General features: G+C 38.0%; 1 protein-coding gene across 1 annotated transcript in view; it reads right to left on the bottom strand.

The window, feature by feature from the left end:
• The window catches only part of Hdx (highly divergent homeobox), a 140,730-nt gene that overhangs the window by 87,177 nt on the left and 37,649 nt on the right, over positions 1-15,904 (bottom strand). The window contains exon 3 of the mRNA XM_055597007.1: positions 12,585-12,638. Within this exon, the coding sequence (XP_055452982.1) occupies positions 12,585-12,638 (54 nt within the window). The remainder of the gene's footprint in view (positions 1-12,584; positions 12,639-15,904) is intronic.

Genomic DNA, 15,904 nt, shown 5'->3' with positions numbered 1-15,904 from the left:
TCAGGCTAAAATGCTCAATCCCCATTCATGAAGGCAAAGAGGATAGAAAGAAGAAGAAGAAGGAGGAGGAGGAGGAGGAGGAGGAGGAGGAGGAGGAGGAGGAGAAGGAGAAGGAGAAGGAGAAGGAGGAGGAGGAGAAGGAGAAGGAGAAGGAGAAAATAGGGAACAAAACAGGAGCCTACCACAAAGGGCCTCTGAAAGACTACCCTGCAGGGTATCAAAGCAAATGCTGAGACTTATGGCTAACCTTTGGACAGAGTGCAGGGAATTTTATGAAAGAAGCGGGAAACAGTAAGATCTGGAGAGGAAAGGAGCTCCACAAGGAGAGCAACAGATACAAAAAATCTGGGCACAGAGGTCTTTTCTGAGATTAATACTCCAAACAAGTACCATGCATGGAGATAACCTAGAACCCCATGGCAGGTCAGTCTCTAAGTGGGTTCCATCATAATGGGAACAGGGACTGTCTCTGACATGAACTGATTGGCCTGCTCTTTGTTCACCTGCCCCTGAGGGTGAAGCAGCCTTACTAGGCCACAGAGGAAGACAATGCAGCCACTCCTGATGAGACCTAATAGACTAGGATCAGAAGGAAAGAAAGGAAGACCTCCCCTATCAGTGGACTTGGGGAGAGGCATGCATGGAGAAGGGGGGATGAAGGGAGAGATTGAGAGAGGAGGAGGGAGGGAGCTACAAGGGGGATGCAAAGTGACTAAACCATAATTTAAAAAAAGAATAAACACATTCAATAAAAAAAAAACTATATAATATCTTAGCCACTGTGACTTTGGTTTCTTTATTTGCGAACTTAACATAAATGATTGTCCTATCTCTTACACTATTAATCTCTTACAAGGTTTAGAATAATATAATCTGTGGAACTATTAAAACAAAACATAGAAATCACCTGGAGAGGACAGGAGCTCTATAAGGACCTAATATATCTGGGAACAGGGGTCTTTTATGAAACCGTATTTCCAACAAAGACCATGTATGGATATAACCTAGAACCCTTGCTCTGATGTAGTCCATGGTAGCTCAGTATCCAAATGGGTTCTCTAGTAAGGGTGTAAGGACTATTTCTGACAAGAACTCAATGGCTGGCTCTTTGACCTCCCCCCTCCTCACCCACCACCAAGGGAGGAGCAGCCTTGCTAGGCCCCAGAGGAGCACATTGCAGCCAGTCCTGGAGGTACTTGATAAGCTAGGGTCAGATGGAAGGGGAGGAGGACCTCCTTATCAGTGGATTTGGAAAGGGACATGGGAGGAGATAAGTGAGGGAAAGTGGGATTGGGAGGGAACGAGGGAGGGGGGTACAGCTGGGATACAAAGTAAATAAACTGTAATTAATATAAAAAAATAAAAATTATAAAAAAGAACTACTACAGAACATTTGTTATAGCATATCCTTTGACTATTGCCTCAAAGCACTAACAAAAGAAACAGTTTTAGAATGCTATTAAATAAAAGCGAAAATCTCTCAATAAGAAAGAAAACACCACCTAATGATGAAATTGTGATGAGTGAAAGGTTGGAGTCAATACATGCAGACTATACATATGGCGAATGGTTAATACACAGACATTGTTAGGAAACTGAAATAACTCAACAGCAAAAAACTATTTTTTAAAAGACAAAATGGTCTGAAAAGTTATTGTTCAAAGAAGGTGCACAAAAAAGCAGTAAATTATTGTATAACCTTTACCTAGAAAGATGTAAGCAAACATTTTCTTCTGACAAGGCACCAAGAATACAAAATTTAGGATTTCAGCAAAGTAAAACCTTGGTGAACTAATAGCTTCATGGTGAATATAGGTGAAGAATAACTTAAAATGAAAGGACAAGGTCTGATGCCCTCCACCAAAAGTCATCAGTCCCAGGAACTAGGCCATAGGTCACCAATTCCAGGAAAAAAAATAAAAAAATAAAAACAAAAATCCCTACCCAAGGAATAACCTAAGGATAAACACAAGAATGGGAATGTATTTTATCTCAGGGTGGGGCATCTGTGCTAGGCATCCCAAATAAAAAACCTGCCATACAGCTGCTATGGTCTCTATTCTCTGATCCATTGTGTTGGTGACAGTGGAGAGACAGAGCTTCAGCCTGAATAAAGCTCTTTGCTCTTGCATACATGGTCCTGCTCCTGGTGGTCTTTGGGGACATTAATATCTGGACATAACAAAAAGAGCCTAAGTGACCCCCAAATAACTGTATCATTATAGAGTCTCATTTCATTGTAGACCACAAACATAGGTAAAATACACCACAGAATCCACCATTCAGTTAACTTCCTACTTCCTATATACTTTAGCACGCCTCAATATAGTAGTTAAAGGGTATACTGGACAGAGAATCTCAGGTGAAGGTCTTGTGACCCTTCCCCAACCTCTTTCTTCTAAAGAGTGATAACAACATTATATTACCATAGTCCTAACTATTACTACATTGTTCAGCTCAATTAGTTGGCATGGTTACCAGGCCACATCTATCATGTGATGAAATCATGTTATGCCAAGTGAAAAAAGCCATTCCACAATGGAAGTTAAATCATCATCACTAATCACTAAAGAAATGCTAATAAAAACCACAATCATTCTGGTTCTTCAATAAATTAAAACTGCACAAAATTGCCACCTCACTTAGGAAGGAAATTTGTCCTTCCAGCAAAAAAAGGGGGGGGGGGGCTTTGAGATAACAATGCTTTAACCAGAGAAGGAGGCTAAAAACAGGGCAAGAAGGCTCTCAGTTTCTCTAGCTCTGGGCAGCCTGATCACTGTCCTATCTCACATGTCATACTAAACTGGGCCCATATATTCCACATGCCATATTTCACAGGTTATATTAACCAAATCAGCTGTTATGCAGAAGTCTGGACTTTCCAAACACCTGGCCCAAACCAATAACAGAGCATGTGGGGACTTTCTACTTAGTTTGGTAATGCCAAGGGAGATTTACCTACTTCTTTGTGGTTCACCCTACCTCCCGCTTCCTACGGAGCCTTAAAAGAACATTTTTCTTTGTCCAGGTGGGCTGGTACTTTGCTTTTGTTCTTGCTGTGCTGTCATATTTAACAAACCTTTTGCCCAAAGGGCAACCCCACACTTCCATGCTTCCCTTGAACTGTACTCTTTTCTGTTCTCTCACCAAATCTAACATTTTGGTGCCTAATTCTGAATCAGTTATTATTGAGGTAGATTACTCTATGGGACTGCTGCACGCTTGCCATTGCTGTCTTTACATTTAACAACAAACCTTTGTCCTCCTCTTTGTCTCTAGGATTTCCTGTCTATCTGTTCAGAAATTCTAACCAGAGGTTAAGGGTTACTCTGGCTTTGGGTTTGTTTTCTCAACAAGAACTGTTCAGTCCAGGCACACTGACTGATTAACCCAAGCCTCTGTGCTCCATTTCCTGTCCATGTGGCATTAACTAAAAACTCAGGCTAAGGTCAGATGGAAAGGGAAGAGGACCTCCCCTATCAATGGACTTAGAGAGGGGCATGGGAGGAGATGAAGGAAGGGGCTATAGCTGGGATACAAAGTGAATAAACTGTAATTGAAATAAAAAAATTTAAAAACCTCAAAGCCACCCTCCCCTCTTCCCCAGTCGTAGGTGCAGATCTAGGACTATGTGCAGTGAAGTCTAAGTAGAACTCCAAGTAGGAACTGCCAGAGCCAGTCCACGGACTATGTGGAGGCCCAGAATCATCATTAAAGATCCCTAGAAGTACTCTGACACTCCTCAGTCTAATAAAACACCCTACTTACCACTCCATTCTGTGATTATTGGGATTCCCTCCCAGACCCAAGAGTGGCTCCATAACTCACAAAATAAATGGGAAAAAAGATATGCATACCACAAAACAATACAAAATGACCTCACTCCAGGTGCTTAGATCACACTGCAAAAATACAAACAACATGAACAACAAAGAAAAAATGGTTCCTTCTGAAATCAGCACCCTAATTATAATAATCCTTGAGAAAAGCAATTTAGCTGATGTACAAGACAAGGACTAACAGCAAGTAAAAATATGTTCAATGAGTTCAAAGAGGATATGAGTAAATACCTGAATGAAAAGTTAAAAACTACAAACAACTGAGTGAAATATGGGAAAAAAATCACTATATGAAAAATGAATTAAATGAAAAGAATCACTAAAGAAAAGCCAAACTGAAATAAAACTTTAAACAGAAGATTTAGGAAGTCAAACAATGTCAGAGGTAAGCTTCACACACAAAGTACAGAGATGGAACAGAGAATCTCAGGAACTTAAGCTAGAAGAAAATAGATGTCTCAGTCAAAGAGAAAGAAAACAAACAACCAAACAAACAAAACAAACAAATGAAAAACAGGAACAAATCAGTCAGGAAATCTGGAACAATATGAAAACACCAAAACTACAAATAGTAACATTAGAATAGGGAGGAGGAAATCAGGTCAAAGGCACAAAGAATAATTTTCAACAAAACCACAGGTGAAAAATTCTCAAATATAAGGAAAGAGATGCCTATCAAGGTACAAAAGGTATCCAGAACACCAAAGAGTCAGGAGCAGAAAAGAGACTCACTGTGGCAAATAATAAGTAAAACACTAGATGTACAGAATAAAGGATATTAAAAGCTTCAGAAAAGTAACATTAAGTCACATATAACAGCAGGTCTATCAGAATAACACTTTAAGAAAAATAAGAATTTGTATTTGTATAGATGTTTGCCTGCATACAATATGTATGTCTGGTGCCTGTTGAGCCCAGATTAGGCCATTGAAACCAATGGGACTGGAGTTACAGACTTTGATGAGCCACATGTGGGTCCTGGAAATAAAACTTGGTATCCTCTGGAAGAGCACACAGTATACTTTTATTCACTAAGCCTTCTTTCCAGCTCTAAGACCTGAGTTTTTTTTAATTTTTATTTTTTATATTAATTATATTTTATTCACTTTGTATCTTAGATGAAGCCCCCTTCCTCATTCCCTTCCAATCCCCCTCTCCATCCCTCATCTCCTCCCATGCCTCTCTCCAAGTTCACTGATAGAGGAGGTCCTCCTCCCTTCCATCTGACCCAAGCTTATCAGGTATCATCCTTGTCCTCCTCTGTGGCCTGGCAAGGCTGTTCCCGCCTCAAGTGAGGTGGTCAAACTGCCAGCCATTGAGTTCATGCCAGACATGGTCCCTGTTCCGCTTGGAACCTAGTTGGATACTGAGCTGCCATGGGCTACATCTGATCAGGGTTTCTAAGCTTTATCTACGAATGGTCCTTAGTTAGAATATCAGTCTCAGAAAAGACCCCTGTACCCAGATTTTTTCAGTTCTGTTGCTCTTCTTGTGGAGCTTCAGTCCCCTCCAGGTCTTACTATGCCTCAGCCACTAAAGGCTAGGCTTACAACCATAAATAAAAGACCTGAGTTTTTAATGGACATATTGAAAGCTAGTGTTCTGAAAAGTTCTGAAAGACCATAGCTGCCAGCACAGACAAATACTATTAGGTCTAAAAATCACATATTATCTCTAATGCAGCAATAGTAAGTGACTTTAATGTCCATTTTCACCAATATACAGGGCATCCAAGCAAAACCTAAGTAGAGAATATGTGGAGTTTACAACATTATAAATCAAACGGATCTAACAGATATCTGGAAAACATTCCACCCAAACACCCAAGAATATACTTTCTTTTAACAGCTTATGGAACTTTTATTAAAAGTGACCACATATTAGGACACAAAAAAACATCTCAACATATATACAAAATGTGAAATAACATCCTGTACCCTATCTGATAACCATGGATTAAAGCTGGATATAACAAACAATAAATATGACAAAAAGTATAGAAGCTCATGAAAACTACACTACACATGACTGAATAAAAATTGGGTCATGAAACTGGGCATAGTGGTGCATGATTGTAATCCCAGCACTCAGGGAGGCAGAGGCAAGCGATTTCTGTGAGTTCGAGACCAGCCTGGTCTACAAATTGAGTCCAGCCAAAGCTACACAGAGAAACCCTGTCTCAAAATAAAACAAAACCAAAAAACAAAACAAAAAAATATGAATTCAAGAAAGAAAATGAAACTTACTGGCCTTGAATGAAAGTGAAAACCCAATATACTAAAACCTATGAGACAAATAAAAGCAGTCCTAAGAGAAAGATTATGTAACACTAAGTACTTACATCAAAACACTGAAGAAATCACACATCAGCAACAATATACTTGAAATCTTTGGAGAAACAATAACAACAAAAACACTCAAAATCAGTATATGTGAGAAAAGAACTATACATAGAGGCTAAATTAATGAAATGGGAAAATAAAATAAAAAGAACCAATGAAAAAGTTGTTTCTTTAAAAGGACTTACAAGATTGACAAGCCCTTGGACAATTAACCGAAAGAAAGGAAGAGATAATCCAAATCAATAAGCCTAGAAATGAGAATTGTATCGGACACTGAGGAAATTCAGAGAATCACAATGACATACTTCAAAAACTTATATTCCTCACAACTAGAAAGTTTGAAAGAAATGGACAAATTTCTAGATGTATATGACCTACCAAAGTTAAATCAAGGTTAATTAAATAATATAATGACCCATAACAACAAATAAGATAGAAATATTATTTAAAATATCCCAGTTAAAAATATGCAGGGCTAATGAATACAGTAGAAAATGAATTCTACCAGACCTTCAAAAAAGAGCTGACACCAATACTCAAGTCAGTCTAGAAACCAGAAACTAAAATAATATTTCCAAATTCATTTCAGAATCCAGTATTATCCCAATACTCAGAACAAAAACTCAATGAAAAAAAAAAAACACAGAACAATACTTCTGATGAACATAGATGCAAAAATTATCGGTAAAATACTTGCAACCTGAATTAAACAATATATTAAAGAGTTATGTTGCACGATCAAGTTGGCTTCATCTCAAAAATACATGGATGATTCAACATACATAAATCAATATGAATATATAATCCATCACGTGAACAAGCTAAGTACAGAGCACATAATTGCCTCAAAAGATGCAGAAAAGGCCCTTGGAAATAGCCAACATCCTATGAATTATGATTTTGATATGTGAGTAGTTGAATATTTTTCTAAACAGTTAGATAAAATAATTGTAGAATGACCTTCCTGACTATGGGCTGTGGTAGTTACTCATCTCTGGATCCAAGAGACCTAAGTGGTAAAGTTTCATTAATCTTCCACTTTCATATCTATGTGTTTCATTATCTACAACCTCTCAAACCACCAGTCTCTATGATCTCCTCCTGTTTTTAACTCCAAGCTATGGAAGCTACTCTCCTAAAAAGTACTGACGTATTTCTATATAAACATCTTTCCCTAATCACAACTATACTTCTCTTTTCTTTATCTCTTTCTTTACCAGCCCACCCCAAATATCCTTCTCATGATTTCTCTGAGATAATATACTATGTTCTTAAGTCTTTTCCTAATATCTGATTCTCCTCTACCTACTCTAGTCCCTACAGTTAATAGATGGGATCATAACTAAAATGCAGGAACCACCAAAGCAGGGTAAGCTACGGCTACCTCAGACTCAGTTCTGGAATTGGGTTCCCTCCCACCTGGGATAATTTTACAACCCCTGAACCTCTTGAACTAACCTGACATAACTCTAGGCAAGAGAACAGTAATAAAGTATCTACAATAATTCTAAATATGTCTTCCATATTATCCATGATCCCATCCCCATTTTAGGAAAGGGAGCGTATCTTCCAAAGAATCCCTCATAATTAACATCCTAAACCTAAAACTATTATACACTGCCTGCTTACCACAGCAGGTAGCCATCCTTCATCATAGGTAACACCAAAACCTATATTCTCCTATAAGCCTAGAAAGCCAGAAGACCATCATGGAGGCTAAATTTCAGGCCATGCATTCCTCATTCCTTATTGCATTGTCTTTTAACCTTCTCTTTATTCATCTAAATTTATAATGAGGTTGCTATCCCAGGAAGGTGCTACCTTAGAGCAAGACTGGTTTACAAAAGAGGGCAAAATAATTTAATCAAAGGAGATACACTTTAAAATGTTGCAGCCCTTTATGCTGTCTGCACGCTTCTTGTTCATCCATCTTGACATACCTTCCATTCGCCCCTGTGTTCCTGCCCTTTCACCTCTGTAGCCAGCTAGACTCAACTCAGCAGTTTGCCTCTCAAACTTCTGACATGCAGCTGCCTGACTCATAACAGAAACTTCTTCCCTGTAGGCCATTTCTGGTTCTTTATCTTATCAGCCCACAGACTCTTACATCCTGACTTGTTTCTCAATACTGCCTTCCCAGTCCTCTTCAAAATTCCTTGCCCCTTTGAACATTGTAGTCATTGTGCAACATTTATACATCTTCACATACAGACAGAGATACAGAGAGAAAGACAGACAGGCAGACAGATGCACTTACTGTACAATTTGAAAGTAAATATTATTAAATAATGTTAGAACATAAGAACCCATGTTTCCTTCACAAGGGTTACCACAGAAACTGGGAATGTCTGGCAATCACCTCCATTGAAACTGCTTGAAATTTTTTTGTTCAATAAAATCTGATTTTGTGCAAAACCACAAACATGTTCTTATATATTTCTTACACAGCATGGTGCTCAAACTTTGAGATCAAACTTTGTTCTGTTGGTGGTGCCCTAGATGGGGTAAATGGATGTTTATTCACATCTCCAATAGAAAAACTATTATGAGAAGGTGACAGAGTCAGACAGCAGAAGACAGAAATTAACAGTTTCCGGAGAAACAAATCTGTCTGTGGAAAACAACAGACACTTGAACTCTTTAGCCAGGTTTGTAGGTAAAGTTAGGTCATGCAAACTTGTCTGTATGAAGGAAAGGGCTATTTTTCCAAATGTAGACACCAACTGAAATATATAAAGACTTTAAGCAACACTGAAAAGAAAAAAAAATCACATAACAAAATTGATCTATAATAAGGAGCCATAAAGAAATAAAATATATAATTACCAGATAAAAATTTCAACAAATTTAAAAAGTTATAGGTGACTATGGCATTTGAACCAGGAAAATTACACATGAGTAAAGGACGATATTAACAAGACTAATAAGATGAAGAAGAACCAATTAGATTCTAGTTACTAGAAATTAAGAAGCTGAGTCATGTAATAACAGAACTAAAACTTAACATAACAGTTAACCTGTAGACTAAGCAGAAGAAAGGTTCCATGAACTTGGAGATAATATGTTTAAATTATTTTACTAAGTATTACGGATGAAAGTCAGTGACAAACAAGCACTGTACCAGCTGAGCTATCCTACAAACATTTTCTGTTGTTTACGATAACTTGGACCTGCTTACTGAAGCTTTTTAACAATATGTGTTTTAACTTGTTTGTCAGATAATACCAACATCTGACTCAAGTCAGTGTTTGTGTCAGTAGACGACCTTTTATCACTCAGATTACAACAGCCCTGTTTTTTGTATACTGAGGGATTTTCATCAGGTGCCTGGATCTTTCCAGGCTTTCATTCTTATCTTTTTAACAGATACACATCGACTTCAGTTTAGCTTAGAAATTCTGATGGCGCCTACAGGTTTGTCACATCAGATGACTGGAAAGCTCATGTCTCTTGGAAACAGGCCTTCCAGACAACCAATTTCTAAATGAAAGGGCTTTAGCAGGGCAAGAACACACTCAGTTTCTCTGCTGCCTAGGCCCAGAACAGGGTGACCACTGTCACGTCGATAAGTCGTATATTATCTAGGACCTTTGTTCTGTGTTATTTTCCATTCAACCCTTAACTGGAGATGTGCTTAGAACTTTGCAAACATCTGCCTTAACTCCAAACTATTCAGTACACAGTGTATTTTAACCTAATATGGTAATGTCAACTGACTTAAGACCTAAAGCAACACTTACTCCTCCCTAAGGAAACTTTGGAAAACAGCACCCTTTGCTTTTCCTAAGAAAGGTGTGCCTTACCTTGGACACTGCCTCAAGGTTGACTTCAACTAACCTTTTGCCTGTCTCCGGCCATCTCTGGAATCATTGTGTTCTCATAACTCTAGAAATTTAACAAGATTATGGTTTCAGTGATTCTGTAATTTCTGTATGTTTTGTTTGTGTGATCTAAAATCATTTGATGTTTCTACTAATCTTCTTTGTGCCACCAGAGTGATGAAAAACAAGGCACTTATAAAGATAACATTCGTATAATGCCACTCAGTAGACCATTATCTGTAGAAAGAAAAATAGATTCACCACATTTCCGGGACTTCCTGTTGTGGCTTAATTCCTCTTGATGATGCTGATTAGCAGCCTCGTTTGGTATGCGGCACACAAAACTGTGTAGTGTATAGGACACAGAGAAAGGCTCCCCAGAGAAGTCTGATTGTTTCAGTATTCTCCTTTAGTACTCTATGTGGGTGTCTCTGGGAAAGCAGGTAAGTTCAGTCTCATTTGGGAAGGTGAGCAGTTTCCTGGCTGCAAAGTGGTTGTTAGAGCTTTCTAGATTATTTACCAAAAATATTTATGGAACTCTTAGGGAGGGAGAAGCTATTAATGCTGTTTTTTTAAATTTATTTATTTTTATTGCTAGTTTGAGTGTTACATGTCATTGAAATCAGGTGGTCTTCTGCTTTTGCTGTTATGTAAATAACAAAGCACCTTATGGTTCCTCCATGCCCTGGATTCTTTATTTTACCTTGTTTCCAATTTTCAGAACTCTCTTACATTATTTTCAGAATTTTATCTTTATTGAGAAGAGAAGGAAGTAATGAAACTAGAGAGTATTGTCCAAATACTGAAGTCCTAGCTTTAATTTAATTTGTCCTCAAACCTATCAATCCTTTTGTAACTTAAGTTATTTCTGTAAATGTCTATTTGCTTATTTTTCTTGGCTTTATAGTTTTCTTTTTTTTAATTTTTTATTTAACTTTTATTAATTACACTTTATTCATTTTGTTTGTTTTTTATTTTATTTTATTTTTTTCTTATCAGTTACATTTTATTAACTCTGTATCCTAGCCTTGTCCTGATCCCTCATTCCCTCCCAGTCCCTCCCTCCCTCCCTCATCTCCACCGTGCCCCTTGCCAAGTCCACTAATAGGGGGGACCTCCTCCCCATTCATCTGATCCTGTTTTATCAGGTATCTTCAGGACTGGCTGCAAAGCCCTCCTCCGTGGCCTAACAGGACTGCTCCTCCCTTGGGGGGTGGGGAGGCCAAAGAGCCAGTCATTGAGTTCCTGTTAGAAACAGTCCTTGTTCCCCTCACTATGGAAAACCAATTGGTCACTGAGCTACCACAGGCTACATCTGAGCAGAGTTTCTGGGTTACATTCATACATGGTCCTTGGTTGCATGTCAGTCTCAGAAAAGACCCTGTGCCCAGATATATTTGGTCCTTGTGGAGCTCCTATCCTTTCCTCATCATACTAACTCCCCTTCTTTCTTATGATTCCCTGTACTCTGCCAAAGGTTTGGTCATGAGTCTTTGCTTTGAAGACACTGCTAGTTAGAGTCTTTCAAATGCGCTCAGTAGACTCCTGTCATATGTTCAATGCGCATCCCATATGTCTTTCTAAACGGGGATTGATAATCTTACCCCATGTCCGCTCTCTTGATTATCTTTTTTAGGTGTATAGATTTCATTATGTTTATCATATCTTATAGGTCTATATAAGTGAGTATATACCGTGTTTGTCTTTCTCCTTCTGGGATATTTCACTCAGGATGATCTTTTCTAGATCCCATCATTTGCCTGCAAATTTCATGATTTCCTCCTTTTTGATTGCTGAATAGTATTCCATTATGTAAAAATACCACAATTTCTGTACCCATTCCTCCGTTGATGGACATCTGGGTTGTTTCCAGGTTCTGGCTATTACAAATAATGCTGCTATAAACATGGTTGAGCAAATATCCCTTTTGTGTACTTGAGCAAACTTTGGGTATATACCTAGCAGTGGTATAGCTGGGTCTTGAGGAAGCACTATTCCTAATTGTCTTAGAAAGTGTACCAGCTACAACTAAATATTCTGGGTACTTGGTTAAATATTTTTCTATGGATCTTTCACAGAAAAAGTAAGATTCCTTGAAAAAAATACAGCTCCAAACTCAATATAATTATTAAATACTGAATGATAATAACACTAGCAAGGTATATTAGTAAATATTTATTGTCTATTAATATTAAATTGTATGGTCAACTAAATAGTAGGAAACTATGACATTTTATGAGTTGCATTAAATGGTTTTCTTTTAGTTATAAATCCATTTTCTTTCATTTTTATTTAGGCATTATTTTATAAATTATATTATAAAAAACTTTCAAATAAAAATATAATTTTTTTAAACAGAAAGTTCTGCCCACAAGATATTTAGTATGTTTATTTCTGAATTTTAATTAAAGTTGTCTTTAAAGATTAGATATTTTGATCTGGAAATATGTTTTCTAAGACAATTCAGCTTTATCAAAGTTACCATGTACTAGTTATATAAAAATCATAAAAATTTTCAATGATATTCCCACTAAGACTATGAGAGGAAACTCATTTGTTGTGATAAACCAAAGATTACTTACTGCTCTTTTCCTAGAACACCCTGTAATCCAAGGCACAGTAAGGTTTCCTGAAATCTGTGAAAAGAACAAATGAAATCTTAGTAAGTGTGTAATAACATTGTAATGAATGTTGATCAACACTAAAAAAACATTGTATATGATGTGAAGATAAATAGCTCTGCTTTTAAAACATATTCCAAATCAAAGCCATTCTTTCTGTACTGATTAAAAGGGCCTTCCTTCGTAGAAAAATAATTAGAAATGGTATAAAATTCCCTCAGAAATTAAAAAAAAATTGTTGGGCCTTTTAAGGGATATGAAAGTGGTTCATTTCTTCTCCATCACTCTCTACCTAGAAAAGGTATCTTGACTCTACTTACTCCAGCATTTTAGGGATGAATACAACTGGTTAGTTGTTCTGCATGTCCCACTACACCTGGGTCTAGTCAGGCCCACCACTACATCATCACACATACTGTAGCTTCTGCTCAGAGCAAAAGAGTAGTTTAAAACTGATCTTTTGGTTGGATCACATGTCTAATTCTGAAGTGTAGTCATCATTAGTGAGCAATGTGCACAGTAATTTATTCTGTTATTATGGATTAGTTCTTTGAAATATAAGGGGTATATTTAATCAATTTGAAAAATAGTCTTCAGAAAGTAGTTGAAAGCCTAATATCTATCCATTTAAAATAATCCAAAACAAATTTAATTTAAAATTTTATTGTAACTCCTATCTCAAAATTATGACAATGGGGGTGGTGACAAGACGGTTACACAAGGAGGACAGAAGGCATCTGAGGAGCAGGACAACATTTTTGGTACAGCAACCAAGAGACTGAACTTGGGACCCTAAAACAACTGCGATCATGTTTCCCAGGTTACAGTAGCAGCTCACCAGATTTACAGCAAGAAACCCAGAAGCAGGGCAGCTGTCTCCACGACTTCTCCGGGTGAGAGGAGAACCCCCTTGACTAACAAGGACCACAGTCACCACTCAGGTCTCTACGCCTGAGGTGAACTGTGGCAATTCGTGAAAAACACTGACCATTCAGTGACCATACCCAAAAAGCTGAGGACGCTTCCTTCAGGAAAACCATCTTCCTACCAAGGGGATTCTCTCCACAACAGAATTCCAAGAACCACCAGAAACCAAAACCCAACACCTAAGATGGCCAAATGGGTAGAGGCCAGCATAAAAGCTCAACCAACAAAAGACAGTGCAATATGGCATCTCCAGAATCCAGTTATCCAGGGGCAAGCAGTCCTGGACACCCCAGAATAATTCAAGAAGATGACCTAACATCTATACTCATGAAGAAGATAACAGAGGAAACACATAAAATGGGTAAAGACCTAGAGGAAGATAAACTCAAACAGATTATGGCCATCCATAAAGAAATAGAGGAAGATAAGGACAAAGAGATTATGGCCATCCGTAAAGAAATGCAGGAATTTGCAGCCAAACAGTTTGTGGCCTATAGAGAGGAAATGCTTAAATCACTGAAAGAAATAAAAGAAACAGAGTACTGTTCAAACAAACAGCTAAAGGAATTGAAGGAAAAACAGGAAAATACAGTCAGACAGGTGAAGGAAATCAACAAAACGGCTCAAGATGTGAAGATAGAAGTGGAAAAATTAAAGAAAACACAAATGGAGGAAATAATGGAGAGGAAGAATTTAGGGAAGAAAACAGGAGCTACAGAGGTAAGCATAACCAATAGACTACAAGAGATGGAAGAAAGAATCTCAGGTGTGGAAGATACAATAGAAGAAATCGATGTATCTGTCAAAGAAAATGTTAAATCTAAAAAATTCCTGACACAGACCGTCCAAGAAATCCAAGACAACATAAAAAGACAAAATCTAAGAATAATAGGAATAGAGGAAAAAGAAGATTCCCTCCTCCAAGGCCCAGAAAATATTTTCAACAAAATCATTGAAGAAAATTTCCCCAACTTAAAGGAGAGGCCAATAAGAGTAAAAGAGGCCTACAGAACACCCAATAAATTAGACCAGAAAAGAAAATCCTCCCACCACATAATAATCAAAACAGTAAGTATACAGAACAAAGAAAAAATACTAAAAGTTGCAAGGGAAAAAGGCCAAGTAATATATGATGGCAAACCCATTAGAATTACACAGGAATCAACCTAGGAACCTGCCACAGAGGGCCTCTGAAAGCCTCTGCCCTGCAGACTATCAAAGCAGATGCTGAGCCTGATGGCCAACTGTCAGGCAGAGTGAATGGAATTTTATCTAAGAAGCGGGAAATAGCAAGAGATGGAAAGGACAGGAACAAGGAGAGCAACAGAGCAAGAAAATATGAACACAGCGAACTTCCCAGAAACTCATACTCCAACCAAGGACTATTCATGGAGATTACCTAGAACCCCTGCACAGATGTAGCCCATGGCAGTTCAGTTTCCAAGTGGGTTACATAGTAATGGGAAGAGGGACTGCCTCTGACATAATCTGAATGGCCTGCTCTTTGATCACCTCCCCCTGAGGGGTGAGCAGCCTTACCAGGCCACAGAAGATGACAATGCAGCCACTTCTGATGAGAACTGATAGTCTAAGATCAGAAAGAAGGAGAGGAAGACCTCCCCTATCAGTGGACTAGGGGAGGGGCATGCATGCAGAAAGGGGAGGAAGGGTGGGATTGGGAGGGGAGAAGGCAGGGGCTTATAGGGGGGTACAAAATGAATAAAGTGTAATAAAAAAATCACGCCTGACTTTTCAATAGAGACTATGAAAGCCAGAAGGGCCTGGTTGGATATCATGCAGACCCTAAGAGAACACAGATGTCAGCCTAGGCTACTATACCCAGCAAAATTCTCATTCCTCATAGACAAAGAAAACAAGATATTCAATAACAAAAGCACATTTGAACAATACCTACACACAAATCCAGCATTACAGAAGACACTAGAAGGAAAAATACAACACAAGAAAACTAGCTACTTTCAAGAAATCAAAGGAAATAATTAACCTCACTATGGTAAAAAAAAAAAAAAAAAAAAAAAAAAAAAAAGCAAACAAGCACACGAACTTACTAACACAGCCAACATCAAAATCAAAGGAATTGACAGACACTGGTCATTAAACTCTCTCAACATCAATGGACTCAATTCTCCAATAAAAAGACACAGACTAACAGAATGAATGCATAAACAGGACCCAGCAATCTGTTGCGTACAAGAGACACACCTAAGCCACAAGATAGACATTATCTGAAGGTAAAGGGATGGAAAAAGGCTTCACAAGCAAATGTACCAATGAAGCAATCAGGAATAGCCATTCTAATATCTGATAAAATAGACATTCAAACAAAATTAATC

Source organism: Psammomys obesus, unplaced genomic scaffold, assembly GCF_907164565.1.
Source record: "Psammomys obesus unplaced genomic scaffold, mPsaObe1.curated_primary_1811, whole genome shotgun sequence".
Lineage (NCBI taxonomy): Eukaryota > Metazoa > Chordata > Mammalia > Rodentia > Muridae > Psammomys > Psammomys obesus.
This window is presented reverse-complemented; position numbering and strand designations above follow the sequence as displayed.